The sequence below is a fragment of the Oncorhynchus tshawytscha genome, linkage group LG08 (genome assembly GCF_018296145.1).
Source record: "Oncorhynchus tshawytscha isolate Ot180627B linkage group LG08, Otsh_v2.0, whole genome shotgun sequence".
Lineage (NCBI taxonomy): Eukaryota > Metazoa > Chordata > Actinopteri > Salmoniformes > Salmonidae > Oncorhynchus > Oncorhynchus tshawytscha.
Window position 1 is genome coordinate 12,467,051 of NC_056436.1, and position 16,816 is coordinate 12,483,866.

At 45.0% G+C, this 16,816-nt stretch overlaps 1 protein-coding gene across 5 annotated transcripts in view; it reads right to left on the reverse strand.

Annotated features, from left to right (window-relative positions):
- Positions 1 to 16,816, reverse strand: part of LOC112255798 (nesprin-1) — a 171,557-nt gene that overhangs the window by 67,613 nt on the left and 87,128 nt on the right. For all 5 annotated transcript variants that reach the window (XM_042325231.1, XM_042325233.1, XM_042325232.1 and 2 more), the window contains exons 67-75: positions 11,772 to 11,927; positions 11,444 to 11,614; positions 10,828 to 11,154; positions 10,377 to 10,529; positions 9,924 to 10,091; positions 9,575 to 9,754; positions 9,310 to 9,456; positions 8,915 to 9,040; positions 6,000 to 6,176 (exon numbers count right to left, since the gene is read on the reverse strand). In XM_042325231.1, the coding sequence (XP_042181165.1) occupies positions 6,000 to 6,176; positions 8,915 to 9,040; positions 9,310 to 9,456; positions 9,575 to 9,754; positions 9,924 to 10,091; positions 10,377 to 10,529; positions 10,828 to 11,154; positions 11,444 to 11,614; positions 11,772 to 11,927 (1,605 nt within the window). The remainder of the gene's footprint in view (positions 1 to 5,999; positions 6,177 to 8,914; positions 9,041 to 9,309; positions 9,457 to 9,574; positions 9,755 to 9,923; positions 10,092 to 10,376; positions 10,530 to 10,827; positions 11,155 to 11,443; positions 11,615 to 11,771; positions 11,928 to 16,816) is intronic.

Here is a 16,816-nt window from a genome sequence, read left to right on the forward strand (position 1 = left end):
TACAGGTGCATCAAAGCTGGGACCGAGAGACTGAAAAACAGCTTCTATCTCAAGGCCATCAGACTGTTAAACAGCCACCACTAACATTGAGTGGCTACTGCCAACACACTGTCAATGACACTGACTCTACTCCAGCCACTTTAATAATGGGAATTGATGGGAAATGATGTAAATATATCACTAGCCACTTTAAACAATGCTACCTTATATAATGTTACTTACCCTACATTATTCATCTCATATGCATACGTAGATTCTGTACTCTATATCATCGACTGCATCCTTATGTAATACATGTATCACTAGCCACTTTAACTATGCCACTTGGTTTACATACTCATCTCATATGTATATACTGTACTCGATATCATCTACTGTATCTTGCCTATGCTGCTCTGTACCATCACTCATTCATATATCCTTATGTACATATTCTTTATCCCCTTACACTGTGTATAAGACAGTAGTTTTTTTGGAATTGTTAGTTAGATTACTTGTTCGTTATTACTGCATTGTCGGAACTAGAAGCACAAGCATTTCGCTACACTCGCATTAACATCTGCTAACCATGTGTATGTGACAAATAAAATTTGATTTGATTTGATTTGATTTGGTATAGAGAATATATTCCTATTTGGCAAAAGACCAAGTCCATATTATGGCAAGAACAGCTCAAATAAGCAAATAGAAATGACAGTCCATCATTATTTTAAGACATGAAGGTCAGTCAAAGAGTAACATTTCAGGAACTTTGAAAGTTTCTTCAAGTGCAGTCGCAAAAACCATGATGAAACTGGCTCTCATGAGCACCGCCACAGGAAAGGAAGACCCAGAGTTACCTCTTCTGCAGAGGATAAATCCATTAGAGTTATCAGCCTCAGAAATGCAGCCCAAATAAATGCTTCACAGAGTTCAAGTAACAGACACATCTCAACATCAGCTGTTCAGAGGAGACTGTGTGAATCAGGCCTTCATGGTCAAATTGCTGCAAAAAAACACTACTAAAGGACACCAATAATAAGAAGAGATTTGCTTAGGCCAAGAAACACGAACAATGGACATTAGACCAGTGTAAATCTGTCCTTTGGTCTGATGAGTCCAAATTGCGATTTCTGGTTCCAACGGCTGTGTCTTTGTGAGATGCAGAGTAGGTGAACTGATGACCTCTGCATGTGTAGTTCCCACCATGAAGCATGGAGGAGGTGGTGTGATGGTGTGGGGGTGCTTTGCTGCTTTTTTTATAAATTAAGCCACACTTAACCAGCATGGCTACCACGGCATTCTGTAGCGATACGCCATCCCATCTGGTTTGCGCTTAGTGGGACTATCATTTGTTTTTCAACAGGACAATGACCCAACATACCTCCAGGCTGTGTAAGGGCTATTTGACCAATAAGGATAGTGATGGAGTGCTGCATCAGATGACCTGGCTTCCACAATCACCCGACCTCAACCCAATTGAGATGGTTTGGGATGAGTTGGACCGCAGAGTGAAGGTAAAGTAGCCAACAAGTGCTCAGCATATGTGGGAACTCCTTCAAGACTGTTGGAAAAGCATTCCAGGTGAAGCTGGTTGAGAGAATGCCAAGAGTGTGCAAAGCTGTCATCAAGGCAAAGGGTGGCTTCCGGCGCCGACAGAGATGGCCGCCTCGCTTCGCGTTCCTAGGAAACTATGCAGTTTTTTGTTTTTTTACGTGTTATTTCTTACACTAGTACCCCAGGTCATCTTAGGTTTCATTACATACAGCCGAGAAGAACTACTGAATATAAGATCAGCGTCAACTCACCATCAGTACGACCAAGAATATGTTTTTCGCGATGCGGATCCTGTGTTCTGCCTTACAACCAGTGTAACCGAGTGGATCACATGCAGCGACCCAAAAAAAAAAAAACGACTCAGAAAAAGAGGGAAACGAAGCGGTCTTCTGGTCAGACTCCGGAGACGGGCACATCGTGCACCACTCCCTAGCATTCTTCTTGCCAATGTCCAGTCTCTTGACAACAAGGTTGATGAAATCCGAGCAAGGGTAGCATTCCAGAGGGACATCAGAGACTGTAACGTTCTCTGCTTCACGGAAACATGGCTAACTGGAGAGACGCAATCCGAAGCGGTGCAGCCAGCGGGTTTCTCCACGCATCGCGCGGACAGAAACGAACATCTTTCTGGTAAGAAGAGGGGCGGGGGCATATGCCTTATGGCCAACGTGACATGGTGTGATGAAAGAAACATACAGGAACTCAAATCCTTCTGTTCACCTGATTTAGAATTCCTCACAATCAAATGTAGACCGCATTATCTACCAAGAGAATTCTCTTCGATTATAATCACAGCCGTATATATCCCCCCCCCAAGCAGACACATCGATGGCTCTGAACGAACTTTATTTAACTCTCTGCAAACTGGAAACGATTTATCCGGAGGCTGCATTCATTGTAGCTGGGGATTTTTAACAAGGCTAATCTGAAAACAAGACTCCCTAAATTTTATCAGCATCTCGATTGCGCAACCAGGGGTGGAAAGACCCTGGATCATTGTTACTCTAACTTCCGCGACGCATATAAGGCCCTGCCCCGCCCCCCTTTCGGAAAAGCTGACCACGACTCCATTTTGTTGATCCCTGCCTACAGACAGAAACTAAAACAAGAAGCTCCCACGCTGAGGTCTGTCCAACGCTGGTCCGACCAAGCTGACTCCACACTCCAAGACTGCTTCCATCACGTGGACTGGGAGATGTTTCGTATTAGCGTCAGACAACAACATTGACGAATACGCTGATACGGTGTGCGAGTTCATTAGAACGTGCGTTGAAGATGTCGTTCCCATAGCAACGATTAAAACATTCCCTAACCAGAAACCGTGGATTGATGGCAGCATTCGTGTGAAACTGAAGGCACGAACCACTGCTTTTAATCAGGGCAAGGTGTCTGGTAACATGACTGAATACAAACAGTGCAGCTATTCCCTCCGCAAGGCTATCAAACAAGCTAAGCGCCAGTACAGAGACAAAGTAGAATCTCAATTCAACGGCTCAGACACAAGAGGCATGTGGCAGGGTCTACAGTCAATCACGGACTACAGGAAGAAACCCAGCCCAGTCACGGACCAGAATGTCTTGCTCCCAGGCAGACTAAATAACTTTTTGCCCGCTTTGAGGACAATACAGTGCCACTGACACGGCCTGCAACGGAAACATGCGGTCTCTCCTTCACTGCAGCCGAAGTGAGTAAGACATTTAAACGTGTTAACCCTCGCAAGGCTGCAGGCCCAGACGGCATCCCCAGCCGCGCCCTCAGAGCATGCGCAGACCAGCTGGCCGGTGTGTTTACGGACATATTCAATCAATCCCTATACCAGTCTGCTGTTCCCACATGCTTCAAGAGGGCCACCATTGTTCCTGTTCCCAAGAAAGCTAAGGTAACTGAGCTAAACGACTACCGCCCCGTAGCACTCACATCCGTCATCATGAAGTGCTTTGAGAGACTAGTCAAGGACCATATCACCTCCACCCTACCTGACACCCTTGACCCACTCCAATTTGCTTACCGCCCAAATAGGTCCACAGACGATGCAATCTCAACCACACTGCACACTGCCCTAACCCATCTGGACAAGAGGAATACCTATGTGAGAATGCTGTTCATCGACTACAGCTCTGCATTCAACACCATAGTACCCTCCAAGCTCGTCATCAAGCTCGAGACCCTGGGTCTCGACCCCGCCCTGTGCAACTGGGTACTGGACTTCCTGACGGGCCGCCCCCAGGTGGTGAGGGTAGACAACAACATCTCCTCCCCGCTGATCCTCAACACTGGGGCCCCACAAGGGTGCGTTCTGAGCCCTCTCCTGTACTCCCTGTTCACCCACGACTGCGTGGCCATGCACGCCTCCAACTCAATCATCAAGTTTGCGGACGACACAACAGTGGTAGGCTTGATTACCAACAACGACGAGACGGCCTACAGGGAGGAGGTGAGGGCCCTCGGAGTGTGGTGTCAGGAAAATAACCTCACACTCAACGTCAACAAAACTAAGGAGATGATTGTGGACTTCAGGAAACAGCAGAGGGAACACCCCCATCCACATCGATGGAACAGTAGTGGAGAGGGTAGCAAGTTTTAAGTTCCTCGGCATACACATCACAGACAAACTGAATTGGTCCACTCACACAGACAGCATCGTGAGGAAGGCGCAGCAGCGCCTCTTCAACCTCAGGAGGCTGAAGAAATTCGGCTTGTCACCAAAAGCACTCACAAACTTCTACAGATGCACAATCGAGAGCATCCTGGCGGGCTGTATCACCGCCTGGTATGGCAACTGCACCGCCCTCAACCGTAAGGCTCTCCAGAGGGTAGTGAGGTCTGCACAACGCATCACCGGGGGCAAACTACCTGCCCTCCAGGACACCTACACCACCCGATGCTACAGGAAGGCCATAAAGATCATCAAGGACATCAACCACCCGAGCCACTGCCTGTTCACCCCGCTGTCATCCAGAAGGTGAGGTCAGTACAGGTGCATCAAAGCTGGGACCGAGAGACTGAAAAACAGCTTCTATCTCAAGGCCATCAGACTGTTAAACAGCCACCACTAACATTGAGTGGCTACTGCCAACACACTGTCAATGACACTGACTCTACTCCAGCCACTTTAATCATGGGAATTGATGGGAAATGATGTAAATATATCACTAGCCACTTTAAACAATGCTACCTTATATAATGTTACTTACCCTACATTGTTCATCTCATATGCATACGTTGATACTGTACTCTATATCATCGACTGCATCCTTATGTAATACATGTATCACTAGCCACTTTAACTATGCCACTTGGTTTACATACTTATCTCATATGTATATACTGTACTCGATATCATCTACTGTATCTTGCCTATGCTGCTCTGTACCATCACTCATTCATATATCCTTATGTACATATTCTTTATCCCCTTACACTGTGTATAAGACAGTATTTTTTTTGGAATTGTTAGTTAGATTACTTGCTCGTTATTACTGCATTGTCGGAACTAGAAGCACAAGCATTTCGCTACACTCGCATTAACATCTGCTAACCATGTGTATGTGACAAATAAAATTTGATTTGATTTGATTTGGCTACTTTGAAGAATCTCAAATATAAAATATATTTTGATTGGTTTAACACTTTTTTGGTTACTACATGATTCCATATGTGTTATTTTGTAGTTTTGATGTCTTCACTATTATTCTACAATGTAGTAAATAGTCAAAATAAAGAAAAACCCTTGAATGAGTAGGTGTCCAAACTATTGACTGGTACTGCAGATTTTCTACTCTGCACACTGCAGTCTATGTTCCCTGTTATTTTATTGTTGCAGTTTAATTATTAGTTATTTTTCAAATGTCCTTATTTTAAATTTTTAGTTGTATTTATTTATTTTTTACTTCAGTTTATTTTAGTACATACATTCTTAAAACTGCATTGTTGGTTAAGGGCTTGTAAGTAAGCATTTCACTGTAAAGACAAAGACCTGTTGTCTTTGCACATGAAATACAATTTTATTTGATGTGGTTAATTGGTGACAATGTTTCAACCACTTAGGTCTGTCATCAGGTGTCTACCTTGGCCTGGGTGAGCATGTTGTGGGATTGACCCTGCTTCCTACCTTGGCCTGGGTGAGCATGCTGTGTGATTGACCCTGCTTCCTCCCTTGGCCTGGATGAGCATGTTGTGGGATTAACCCTGCTTCCTACCTTGGCCTGGATGAGCATGTTGTGGGATTAACCCTGCTTCCTACCTTGGCCTGGATGAGCATGTTGTGGGATTGACCCTGCTTCCTCCCTTGGCCTGGATGAGCATGTTGTGGGATTAACCCTGCTTCCTCCCTTGGCCTGGATGAGCATGTTGTGGGATTAACCCTGCTTCCTACCTTGGCCTGGATGAGCATGTTGTGGGATTGACCCTGCTTCCTCCCTTGGCCTGGATGAGCATGTTGTGGGATTAACCCTGCCTCCTACCTTGGCCTGGGTGAGCATGTTGAGGGCGATCTTGGTCTCGAGCTCCGCTGGTCTTCTGGAGAGGCTGAGAAGCTGCTGCTCCATGTCCTGGAACTGATCAGATAGCTCCTGCTTCTGCTCCTTTATCTCCCTCCAGCCCTCACATAGCTCCTGGGAGCTCAACATCCTCTCCTCCATCTGTACAGTACAACATGAAGTACACAGCTGAGTGCAGAACAACAAGGAAGTCAACCTATGCATATTCTAGAAAAAAGGGTTCCAAAAGGGTTCTATAGCTGTCCCCATAGCATAATAAGTTTTGGTTCCAGGTAGAACTCTTTTTTTGGTTCCATGTAGAACCCTCTGTGTCAAGTGTTCTACATGGAACTCAAATGGGTTCAACTGGAACCAACAAGGTTTATTCAAAGGGTTCTCCTATGGGGACAGCCGAAGAAACCTTTTTAGATTCTAGATACCACCTTTTTTTCTAGGATTGAACATTGGCTTGTTTTGTGGTAGGTCTTTTTGTATACTAGTTTTATGATTCCTTTGCTGGTTGTTGTATGCATACTTATTAGCCTGGTCCCAGGTCTGTTAGTGTTTTTGGCTACTCCAATGTCATTGTCAAGTCAGACGTCATGTTTTGTATGACAATTCCATAAGGAGTTGGCAAGAGAGCAGTAACAGACTGTCACCAAGGCTGTTATAGGCCTACATATTTGCCCTGAATTCTAATGACGTGAAATGTAATGCTCTTTTTATTGTGAGAACTTGCGAGAGTAAGATGTGTGTATTTATTGCTGACCAAAACGGGCACGTGTGTGTATCCACGTGTGCCATCCCGCGCACATTGATTTTGTTCACACACACCATGAGCGATGAGGACACGCAGGTTGAAATATCAAAACAAAAACAATTATATATCAACCAATTATATTAATATGGGGACAGGTCAAAAAGCATTTAACATTTATGGTAATTTAGCTAGCTAGCTTGCTATTGATTTTTTTTATTTCAACTTTATTTAACCAGGTAGGCAAGTTGAGAATAAGTTCTCATTTACAATTGAGACCTGGCCAAGATAAAGCAAAGCAGTTACACATGGAATAAACAAACATACAGTCAATAATACAATAGAAAAATAAGTATGTATATATACAATGTGAGCAAATGAGGTGAGATAAGGGAGGTAAAGGCAAAAAAAGGCCATGGTGGTGAAGTAAATACAATATAGAAAGTAGATTTGCAGTGGAAGAATGTGCAAAGTAGAAATATAAATAATGGGGTGCAAAGGAGCAAAATAAATAAATAAATACAGTAGGAGAAGGGGTAGTTGTTTGGGCTAAATTATAGATGGGCGATGTACAGGTGCAGTAATCTGTGAGCTGCTCTGACAGCTGGTGCTTAAAGCTAGTGAGGGAGATACGTGTTTCCAGTTTCAGAGATTTTTGTAGTTCGTTCCAGTCATTGGCAGCAGAGAACTGGAAGGAGAGGCGGCCAAAGGAGGAATTGGTTTTGGGGGTGACCAGAGAGATATACCTGCTGGAGAGCGTGCTACAGGTGGGTGCTGCTATGGTGACCAGCGAGCTGAGATAAGGTGGGACTTTACCTAGCAGGGTCTTGTAGATGACCTGGAGCCAGTGGGTTTGCGACGAGTATGAAGCAAGGGCCAGCCAACGAGAGCGTACAGGTTCGCAGTGGTGGGTAGTATTTGGGGCTTTGGTGACAAAACGGATGGCACTGTGATAGACTCCATCCAATTTATTGAGTAGGGTATTGGAGGCTATTTTGTAAATGACATCGCCGAAGTCGAGGATCGGTAAGGATGGTCAGTTTTACGAGGGTATGTTGGGCAGCATGAGTGAAGGATGCTTTGCTGTGAAATAGGAAGCCAATTCTAGATTTAACTTTGGATTGGAGATGTTTGATGTGAGTCTGGAAGGAGAGTTTACAGTCTATCCAGACACCTAGGTATTTGTAGTTGTCCACATATTCTAAGTCAGAACCGTCCAGAGTAGTGATGCTGGACGGGCGGGCAGGTGCAGGCAGCGATCGGTTGAAAAGCATGCATTTAGTTTTACTTGTATTTAAGAGCAGTTGGAGGACACAAAAGGAGAGTTGTATGGCATTGAAGCTCGTCTGGAGGGTTGTTAACACAGTGTCCAAAGAAGGGCCAGAAGTATACAGAATGGTGTCGTCTGCGTAGAGGTGGATCAGAGACTTACCAGCAGCAAGAGCGACATCATTGATGTATACAGAGAAGAGAGTCGGGCCAAGAATTGAACCCTGTGGCACCCCCATAGAGACTGCCAGAGGCACGGACTAAAGGCCCTCCAATTTGACACACTGAACTCTGATAGACACACTGATAGCTAATTCGTCCTGGGATATAAACATTGGGTTGTGATTTTACCTGAAATGCACATGTACTCCGACAATTAATCCACAGATAAAACGGTCAACCGATTTCATTTCTCATCATCTCTCCTCTTTCCTTCAAGCTTCCTTTTCTTCTTTGGACTTTATATGACGTTTGGCAACCAACTTTACGGTGTAATACAACAACCGACTGGAGTGCGGACCTCAGTTAATCTTTCAATCACCCATGTGGGTATACACTTCCAAAAACCAATGAGGAGATGGGAGAGACTGAACTTGCAGCGCATTGAGCTTCACAAATAGAACCAATTTCTATTTTAGCGCCTGGCCACACAGATGCTCATTGACGCACGCGAGCAGTGTGTGTGCAATGATTGAATAACATGTATGTGTAAATGTATTTTGCAACACTCGCGCACGCAACACGAGCGGTGTGGTCAGCATGTTACATATGCCAAATACTTGAAACTGAATCTTATGGGGAAAACCCTGTTGTCAATACTGTAGGGACAATGTGATGACCAGAAGTGAATGTACATTAAGACCAGCCCACACACCGTGTGTTTGACCTGCTGGACTTCCGCAGTGGTGGATCTCACAGCATCATCAGACAAGTCACACACAGAACACACCAGGTCCAGGTACGTACTGGCCTGCTCCTGTAGAGCCCTGTAGTGCTTCACCTGTACAGGTAATAGGGGAATATACAGACAAATGTCATCAGCTTGATAAAACATTTGTTAATTTCCGTTATTTATATTAATTAATCAGGTTGTCCAGTTGAGTTCAGAAGCAGAGCCTTCTATTTGACTTGATGAAGGAATTCAGAATGGTGATGAAATTCCAGAACTTCAAGGCATAACCCAGTTGTCATGGAAACAACATTACTGTGTCATTTGATTCTCATTCTCTGCCTATAAAAGAGCAAGAGGATAACCAGTCAGTCAGACACCTGTTTGAGAGCCTCCTGCATGCCAAAGGGAGGTTGACAGTGCAGCAGTAGCTCCTCATTGACGGTGGAGAGCCAGGTCTGGCACTGCTGTAGAGTGTCCTGGTGACTGACATGCTTCTGCAGTTCTCTGTCCAGACTCTGGTAAACCTGATGAAGACACAGACACACATAGACAAGTGAGAAGATGAGCCAGGTTAGAGGGAGATGGAAACAGTAAGAGAGTAGAACAGAGCAGAGCAGCGTAGCGTGTTACTATAGCACTCACACACTGTGCGCTGCTGCAGATGGCTGAGTAGCTGTCTCTGGTGCCCTGATGGTGAGCCTTGACCTGCTGGCTGGTCTTAGCCTGCATCTGGTCTGTTGTACAGCTGGACACCAAGTCATCTCCTTTCTCCTTCAGACTGGTCAGGCGCTCCTCAAAACTAGCTATTTCCTCCATGATTGCCTAAGAAATGTGACAGACGAGTTCAGATTAGAAAAAGTAGTAGACAACAATTGCATTTTAGATTGTTGGTTTTGAACTTCAGAAGCATAATTCCATGGCAATTATTACATAATATCATTCTAATTGATTCTCATACGGTTCCATTCCTTAACATCAGTCAGTCACCCACCTTGTGGCGGGCCAGTTGTTGTGTGGCCGTCTCCATACTACATGTCTGCATGGAGTCTGAGGTGACCAGCCTACTGGACATCTGTAGGAGCCCCTTCTCCACCTCCTGGAGCTCACTGTTGTAGCACTCATGCTCCTTCACCCACTCCACCAGACTCTGGACTTGGCTCTGAAAACAAGTTCAAAACATTTTCTCTCATAGACAATTACAGTAGAAGTCTCCACAGCTACACCAATCAGGTAAGATGGTTACAGATGATGGAAGCTCACTAATAATGTAGTAGATGATCACTGCAAGTGGTAGCAATTATAAGACGTTTAGGGGTTATGTTTAATGGTATTTTTTCAGGGCGCCTTTAACTCTTCTAGCTAGAAGTGTATGTAGTATAACGGTAGCGCATAGACCCATTGAGTCCAAAGCGCAGCATTACAGCTTTAAATGCAGGACACCTACCTTGGCTGCAGTGCAGAGTTCCTGGTAGTCAGTCTGCAACCTGTTCATGTTGTCTCTGATGGTGGGGTCACAGACCATATCCAGCAGAACCTCTCCTTTCTCAACCACTGACCTCACCGCTGACTCGTGGGACTGCACTGTCTGCTGGATTGTCTATGTGAGGAAGAAAATGTTCTTTAAAATGTCAATAAATCATTCAGCTGTTGTTGAAAAGTATTATTTCTACCGCAGCACAACCAGACAGACAGACAGACAGACAGACAGACAGACAGACAGACAGACAGACAGACAGACAGACAGACAGACAGACAGACAGACAGACAGACAGACAGACAGACAGACAGACAGACAGACAGACAGATATCGATCAGGAAGTTGAGTTTATCAACAGTAAACACAGCAGCATGTGACCTACCAAGCAGATTAGAATGACATCAGCTAGCCTATGTACCTTATATTTGGCTAACTGGGCCTTCTTCTGGTAGAGCTCAGCTTTGAGCTCGATGGGTGAGCTTAACAAAGCCTTGGTCTCAGCGAGCCACTGTGCCTGGGCCTTGTACTTGTCCAGGAAGTCTTTGGAGAGGGAGATGCATTTCTCCAGGGAGCTGTGCTCCGTGCGTAGCCCAGCCATCAGGCCCTCTAGCTGGGATCTATGAGCATCCACCTCCTCCCTCAGCTGCTCAGCTTCTGGTTCCTCCAGGAAGGCCACGGCCCGCTCTGTCTTCTCACGCATCGTCTTCAGGAAGCTGTGGCCCTGCTCCATGTCACCCTGAAGAGCCTGGAAAAAAGACACACAGAGAGTAAACAGAAGCAGTTACGCCTGTGACCATAACCTTTTCAGAGGATGAAAGAAAGCAAAGAGATTTGAGACTTGGTAGTGTCACTGTGATGAAGTACACTAGGTCCGCACTGAAAAAGTATTTCAAAAGAGCTTACTTTTGCGACATAAAAGTTGTTGCCTACCAACTGAGCTGCTAGAGGCATGGCTTACATTTAGCTGAAGCTCAGACTGTAGTCTCTCTCGCCAGACTCAGGGCAGCGGCTGTAAGAAGAGTCTGTTACTGTACCTCCAGTGTCTTCATCTTCCTCTCCATGGTAAGACGGTCTACTACACTGATGCTGATGGCCATGGTGCTGAAGTTGTTCTTGGCCGAGCTCAGCCAATCAGAGAAGGTCCTGAACACATTCTGGGCCTCCTCGATGCAACACACCTCCACCTGTAGTTGCTTGATGCTCTCCTGCAGTACATCAACAGACAGCCCAAGAAAAAACGATAGAAATGGAGATTCTGCACTGTGGTAGCAATCTGGGGTGTGTAAATTAGTCCTTGGTTTGTGTGTGTATGTGTGCATGCTTGTGTGTTCCTGCCTATGTGTGTAACTGAGCAGGTCGTACCAGTAGGTGCAGTAGCAGGGCGTGGTAGCGGGAGGTGAGCTGGGTAGCTCTGGTGCTGACCCGGCTGCTGATGTGGGTCTCATCTATGACCTGCTGGGCTAGAACACTCAGACCCTCCACCTCCTCCTGGTACACTAGCACCTCCTCCTGCCAACTCTGTATACATAGAGAGAAAGAGAGAGAGAGAGAGAGAGAGAGAGAGAGAGAGAGAGAGACACACACAATTTAAGCCCTGTTTCTATTTGCACTTTGAAGTAAACCCATACTCCTGCCAGTGCCAGCCAGGCTCAGAGCCATGTCTTTAGCTTGCTGGTGTTAGCTAGTTAGTTAAACAGTTAGCGTCATTGTTAGCATAACTAGCTAGCTAGCTTAATTCCTACCCTGCTTGCCACAGCAACAAGCCCAGACGAGCTAGCTAAACATTGTGTCAGCATCCAGCAGTGATCATAGTGCATATTAACAGTGTCACCAGCCCAAATTGTAATCGAGCAGGCACCAGTTTTTAGTTTTTAGTTTTATTTTACCTTTATTTAACCAGGTAGGCAAGTTGAGAACAAGTTCTCATTTACAATTGCGACCTGGCCAAGATAAAGCAAAGCAGTTCGACACATACAACAACACAGAGTTACACATGGAGTAAAACAAACATACAGTCAATAATACAGTATAAACAAGTCTATATACAATGTGAGCAAATGAGGTGAGAAGGGAGGTAAAGGCAAAAAAGGCCATGGTGGCAAAGTAAATACAATATAGCAAGTAAAACACTGGAATGGTAGTTTTGCAATGGAAGAATGTGCAAAGTAGAAATAAAAATAATGGGGTGCAAAGGAGCAAAATAAATAAATCAATCAAAATTAAATACAGTTGGGAAAGAGGTAGTTGTTTGGGCTAAATTATAGGTGGGCTATGTACAGGTGCAGTAATCTGTGAGCTGCTCTGACAGTTGGTGCTTAAAGCTAGTGAGGGAGAAAAGTGTTTCCAGTTTCAGAGATTTTTGTAGTTCGTTCCAGTCATTGGCAGCAGAGAACTGGAAGGAGAGGCGGCCAAAGAAAGAATTGGTTTTGGGGGTGACTAGAGAGATATACCTGCTGGAGCGTGTGCTACAGGTGGGAGATGCTATGGTGACCAGCGAGCTGAGATAAGGGGGGACTTTACCTAGCAGGGTCTTGTAGATGACATGGAGCCAGTGGGTTTGGCGACCAGTAGGAAGCGAGGGCCAGCCAACGAGAGCATACAGGTTGCAATGGTGGGTAGTATATGGGGCTTTGGTGACAAAACGGATTGCACTGTGATAGACTGCATCCAATTTGTTGAGTAGGGTATTGGAGGCTATTTTGTAAATGACATCGCCAAAGTCGAGGATTGGTAGGATGGTCAGTTTTACAAGGGTATGTTTGGCAGCATGAGTGAAGGGTGCTTTGTTGCGAAATAGGAAGCCAATTCTAGATTTAACTTTGGATTGGAGATGTTTGATATGGGTCTGGAAGGAGAGTTTACAGTCTAACCAGACACCTAAGTATTTGTAGTTGTCCACGTATTCTAAGTCAGAGCTGTCCAGAGTAGTGATGCTGGACAGGCGGGTAGGTGCAGGTAGCGATCGGTTGAAGAGCATGCATTTAGTTTTACTTGTATTTAAGAGCAATTGGAGGCCACGGAAGGAGAGTTGTATGGCATTGAAGCTTGCCTGGAGGGTTGTTAACACAGTGTCCAAAGAAGGGCCGGAAGTATACAGAATGGTGTCATCTGCGTAGAGGTGGATCAGAGACTCACCAGCAGCAAGAGCGACCTCATTGATGTATACAGAGAAGAGAGTCGGTCCAAGAATTGAACCCTGTGGCACCCCCATAGAGACTGCCAGAGGTCCGGACAGCAGACCCTCCGATTTGACACACTGAACTCTATCAGAGAAGTAGTTGGTGAACCAGGCGAGGCAATCATTTGAGAAACCAAGGCTGTCGAGTCTGCCGATGAGGATGTGGTGATTGACAGAGTCGAAAGCCTTGGCCAGATCAATGAATACGGCTGCACAGTAATGTTTCTTATCGATGGCGGTTAAGATATCATTTAGGACCTTGAGCGTGGCTGAGGTGCACCCATGACCAGCTCTGAAACCAGATTGCATAGCAGAGAAGGTATGGTGAGATTCGAAATGGTCGGTAATCTGTTTGTTGACTTGGCTTTCGAAGACCTTAGAAAGGCACGGTAGGATAGATATACAGTGCCTTGCGAAAGTATTCGGCCCCCTTGAACTTTGCGACCTTTTGCCACATTTCAGGCTTCAAACATAAAGATATAAAACTGTATTTTTTTGTGAAGAATCAACAACAAGTGGGACACAATCATGAAGTGGAACGACATTTATTGGATCTTTCAAACGTTTTTAACAAATCAAAAACGGAAAAATTGGGCGTGCAAAATTATTCAGCCCCCTTAAGTTAATACTTTGTAGCGCCACCTTTTGCTGCGATTACAGCTGTAAGTCGCTTGGGGTTTTGCACATCGAGAGACTGAAATTTTTTCCCATTCCTCCTTGCAAAACAGCTCGAGCTCAGTGAGGTTGGATGGAGAGCATTTGTGAACAGCAGTTTTCAGTTCTTTCCACAGATTCTCGATTGGATTCAGGTCTGGACTTTGACTTGGCCATTCTAACACCTGGATATGTTTATTTTTGAACCATTCCATTGTAGATTTTGCTTTATGTTTTGGATCATTGTCTTGTTGGAAGACAAATCTCCGTCCCAGTCTCAGGTCTTTTGTAGACTCCATCAGGTTTTCTTCCAGAATGGTCCTGTATTTGGCTCCATCCATCTTCCCATCAATTTTAACCATCTTCCCTGTCCCTGCTGAAGAAAAGCAGGCCCAACCATGATGCTGCCACCACCATGTTTGACAGTGGGGATGGTGTGTACAGCGTGATGAGCTGTGTTGCTTTTACGCCAAACATAACGTTTTGCATTGTTGCCAAAAAGTTCCATTTTGGTTTCATCTGACCAGAGCACCTTCTTCCACATGTTTGGTGTGTCTCCCAGGTGGCTTGTGGCAAACTTTAAACAACACTTTTTATGGATATCTTTAAGAAATGGCTTTCTTCTTGCCACTCTTCCATAAAGGCCAGATTTGTGCAATATACGACTGATTGTTGTCCTATGGACAGAGTCTCCCACCTCAGCTGTAGATCTCTGCAGTTCATCCAGAGTGATCATGGGCCTCTTGGCTGCATATCTGATCAGTCTTCTCCTTGTATGAGCTGAAAGTTTAGAGGGACGGCCAGGTCTTGGTAGATTTGCAGTGGTCTGATACTCCTTCCATTTCAATATTATCGCTTGCACAGTGCTCATTGGGATGTTTAAAGCTTGGGAAATCTTTTTGTATCCAAATCCGGCTTTACACTTCTTCACAACAGTATCTCGGACCTGCCTGGTGTGTTCCTTGTTCTTCATGATGCTCTCTGCGCTTTTAACGGACCTCTGAGACTATCACAGTGCAGGTGCATTTATACGGAGACTTGATTACACACAGGTGGATTGTATTTATCATCATTAGTCATTTAGGTCAACATTGGATCATTCAGAGATCCTCACTGAACTTCTGGAGAGAGTTTGCTGCACTGAAAGTAAAGGGGCTGAATAATTTTGCACGCCCAATTTTTCAGTTTTTGATTTGTTAAAAAAGTTTGAAATATCTAATAAATGTCGTTCCACTTCATGATTGTGTCCCACTTGTTGTTGATTCTTCACAAAAAAATACAGTTTTATATCTTTATGTTTGAAGCCTGAAATGTGGCAAAAGGTCGCAAAGTTCAAGGGGGCCGAATACTTTCGCAAGGCACTGTAGGTCTGTAGCAGTTTGGGTCAAGAGTGTCAAGAGTGTCCCCCCCTTTGAAGAGGGGGATGACCGCAACTCGCTTAGCCAGGTGGAAAGCATGGCCAGCCGTAGAAAAATGCTTATTGAAATTCTCAATTATGGTGGATTTATCAGTGGTGACAGTGTTTCCTATCTTCAGTGCAGTGGGCAGCTGGGAGGAGGTGTTCTTATTCTCCATGGACTTTACAGTGTCCCAGAACCTTTTTGAGTTAGTGTTGCAGGAAGCAAATTTCTGCTTGAAAAAGCTAGCCTTGGCTTTTCTAACTGCCTGTGTATAATGGTTTCTAGCTTCCCTGAACAGCTGCATATCACGGGGGCTGTTCGATGCTAATGCAGAAAGCCATAGGATGTTTTTGTGTTGGTTAAGGGCAGTCAGGTCTGGGGAGAACCAAGGGCTATATCTGTTCCTGGTTCTAAATTTCTTGAATGGGGCATGTTTATTTAAGATGGTTAGGAAGGCATTTAAAAAAATATCCAGGCATCCTCTACTGACGGATGAGATCAATATCCTTCCAGGATACCCCGGCCAGGTCGATTAGAAAGGCCTGCTCGCAGAAGTGTTTCAGGGAGCGTTTTACAGTGATGAGTGGAGGTCGTTTGACCGCTGACCCATTACAGATGCAGGCAATGAGGCAGTGATCGCTGAGATCTTGGTTGAAGACAGCAGAGGTGTATTTAGAGGGGAAGTTGGTTAGATTGATATCTATGAGGGTGCCCGTGTTTAAGGCTTTGGGGAGGTACCTGGTAGGTTCATTGATAATTTGTGTGAGATTGAGGGCATCAAGTTTAGATTGTAGGATGGCTGGGGTGTTAAGCATGTTCCAGTTTAGGTCGCCTAGCAGCACGAACTCTGAAGATAGATGGGGGGCAATCAGTTCACATATGGTGTCCAGAGCACAGCTGGGGGCAGAGGGTGGTCTATAGCAGGCGGCAACGGTGAGAGACTTGTTTTTAGAGAGGTGGATTTTTAAAAGTAGAAGTTCAAATTGTTTGGTAGGACAGTAGGACAGAACTCTGCAGGCTATCTTTGCAGTAGATTGCAACACCGCCCCCTTTGGCAGTTCTATCTTGTCTGAAAATGTTGTAGTTTGGAATTAAAATTTCTGAATTTTTGGTGGTCTTCCTAAGCCAGGATTCAGACACAGCTAGAACATCCGGGTTGGCAGAGTGTGCTAAAG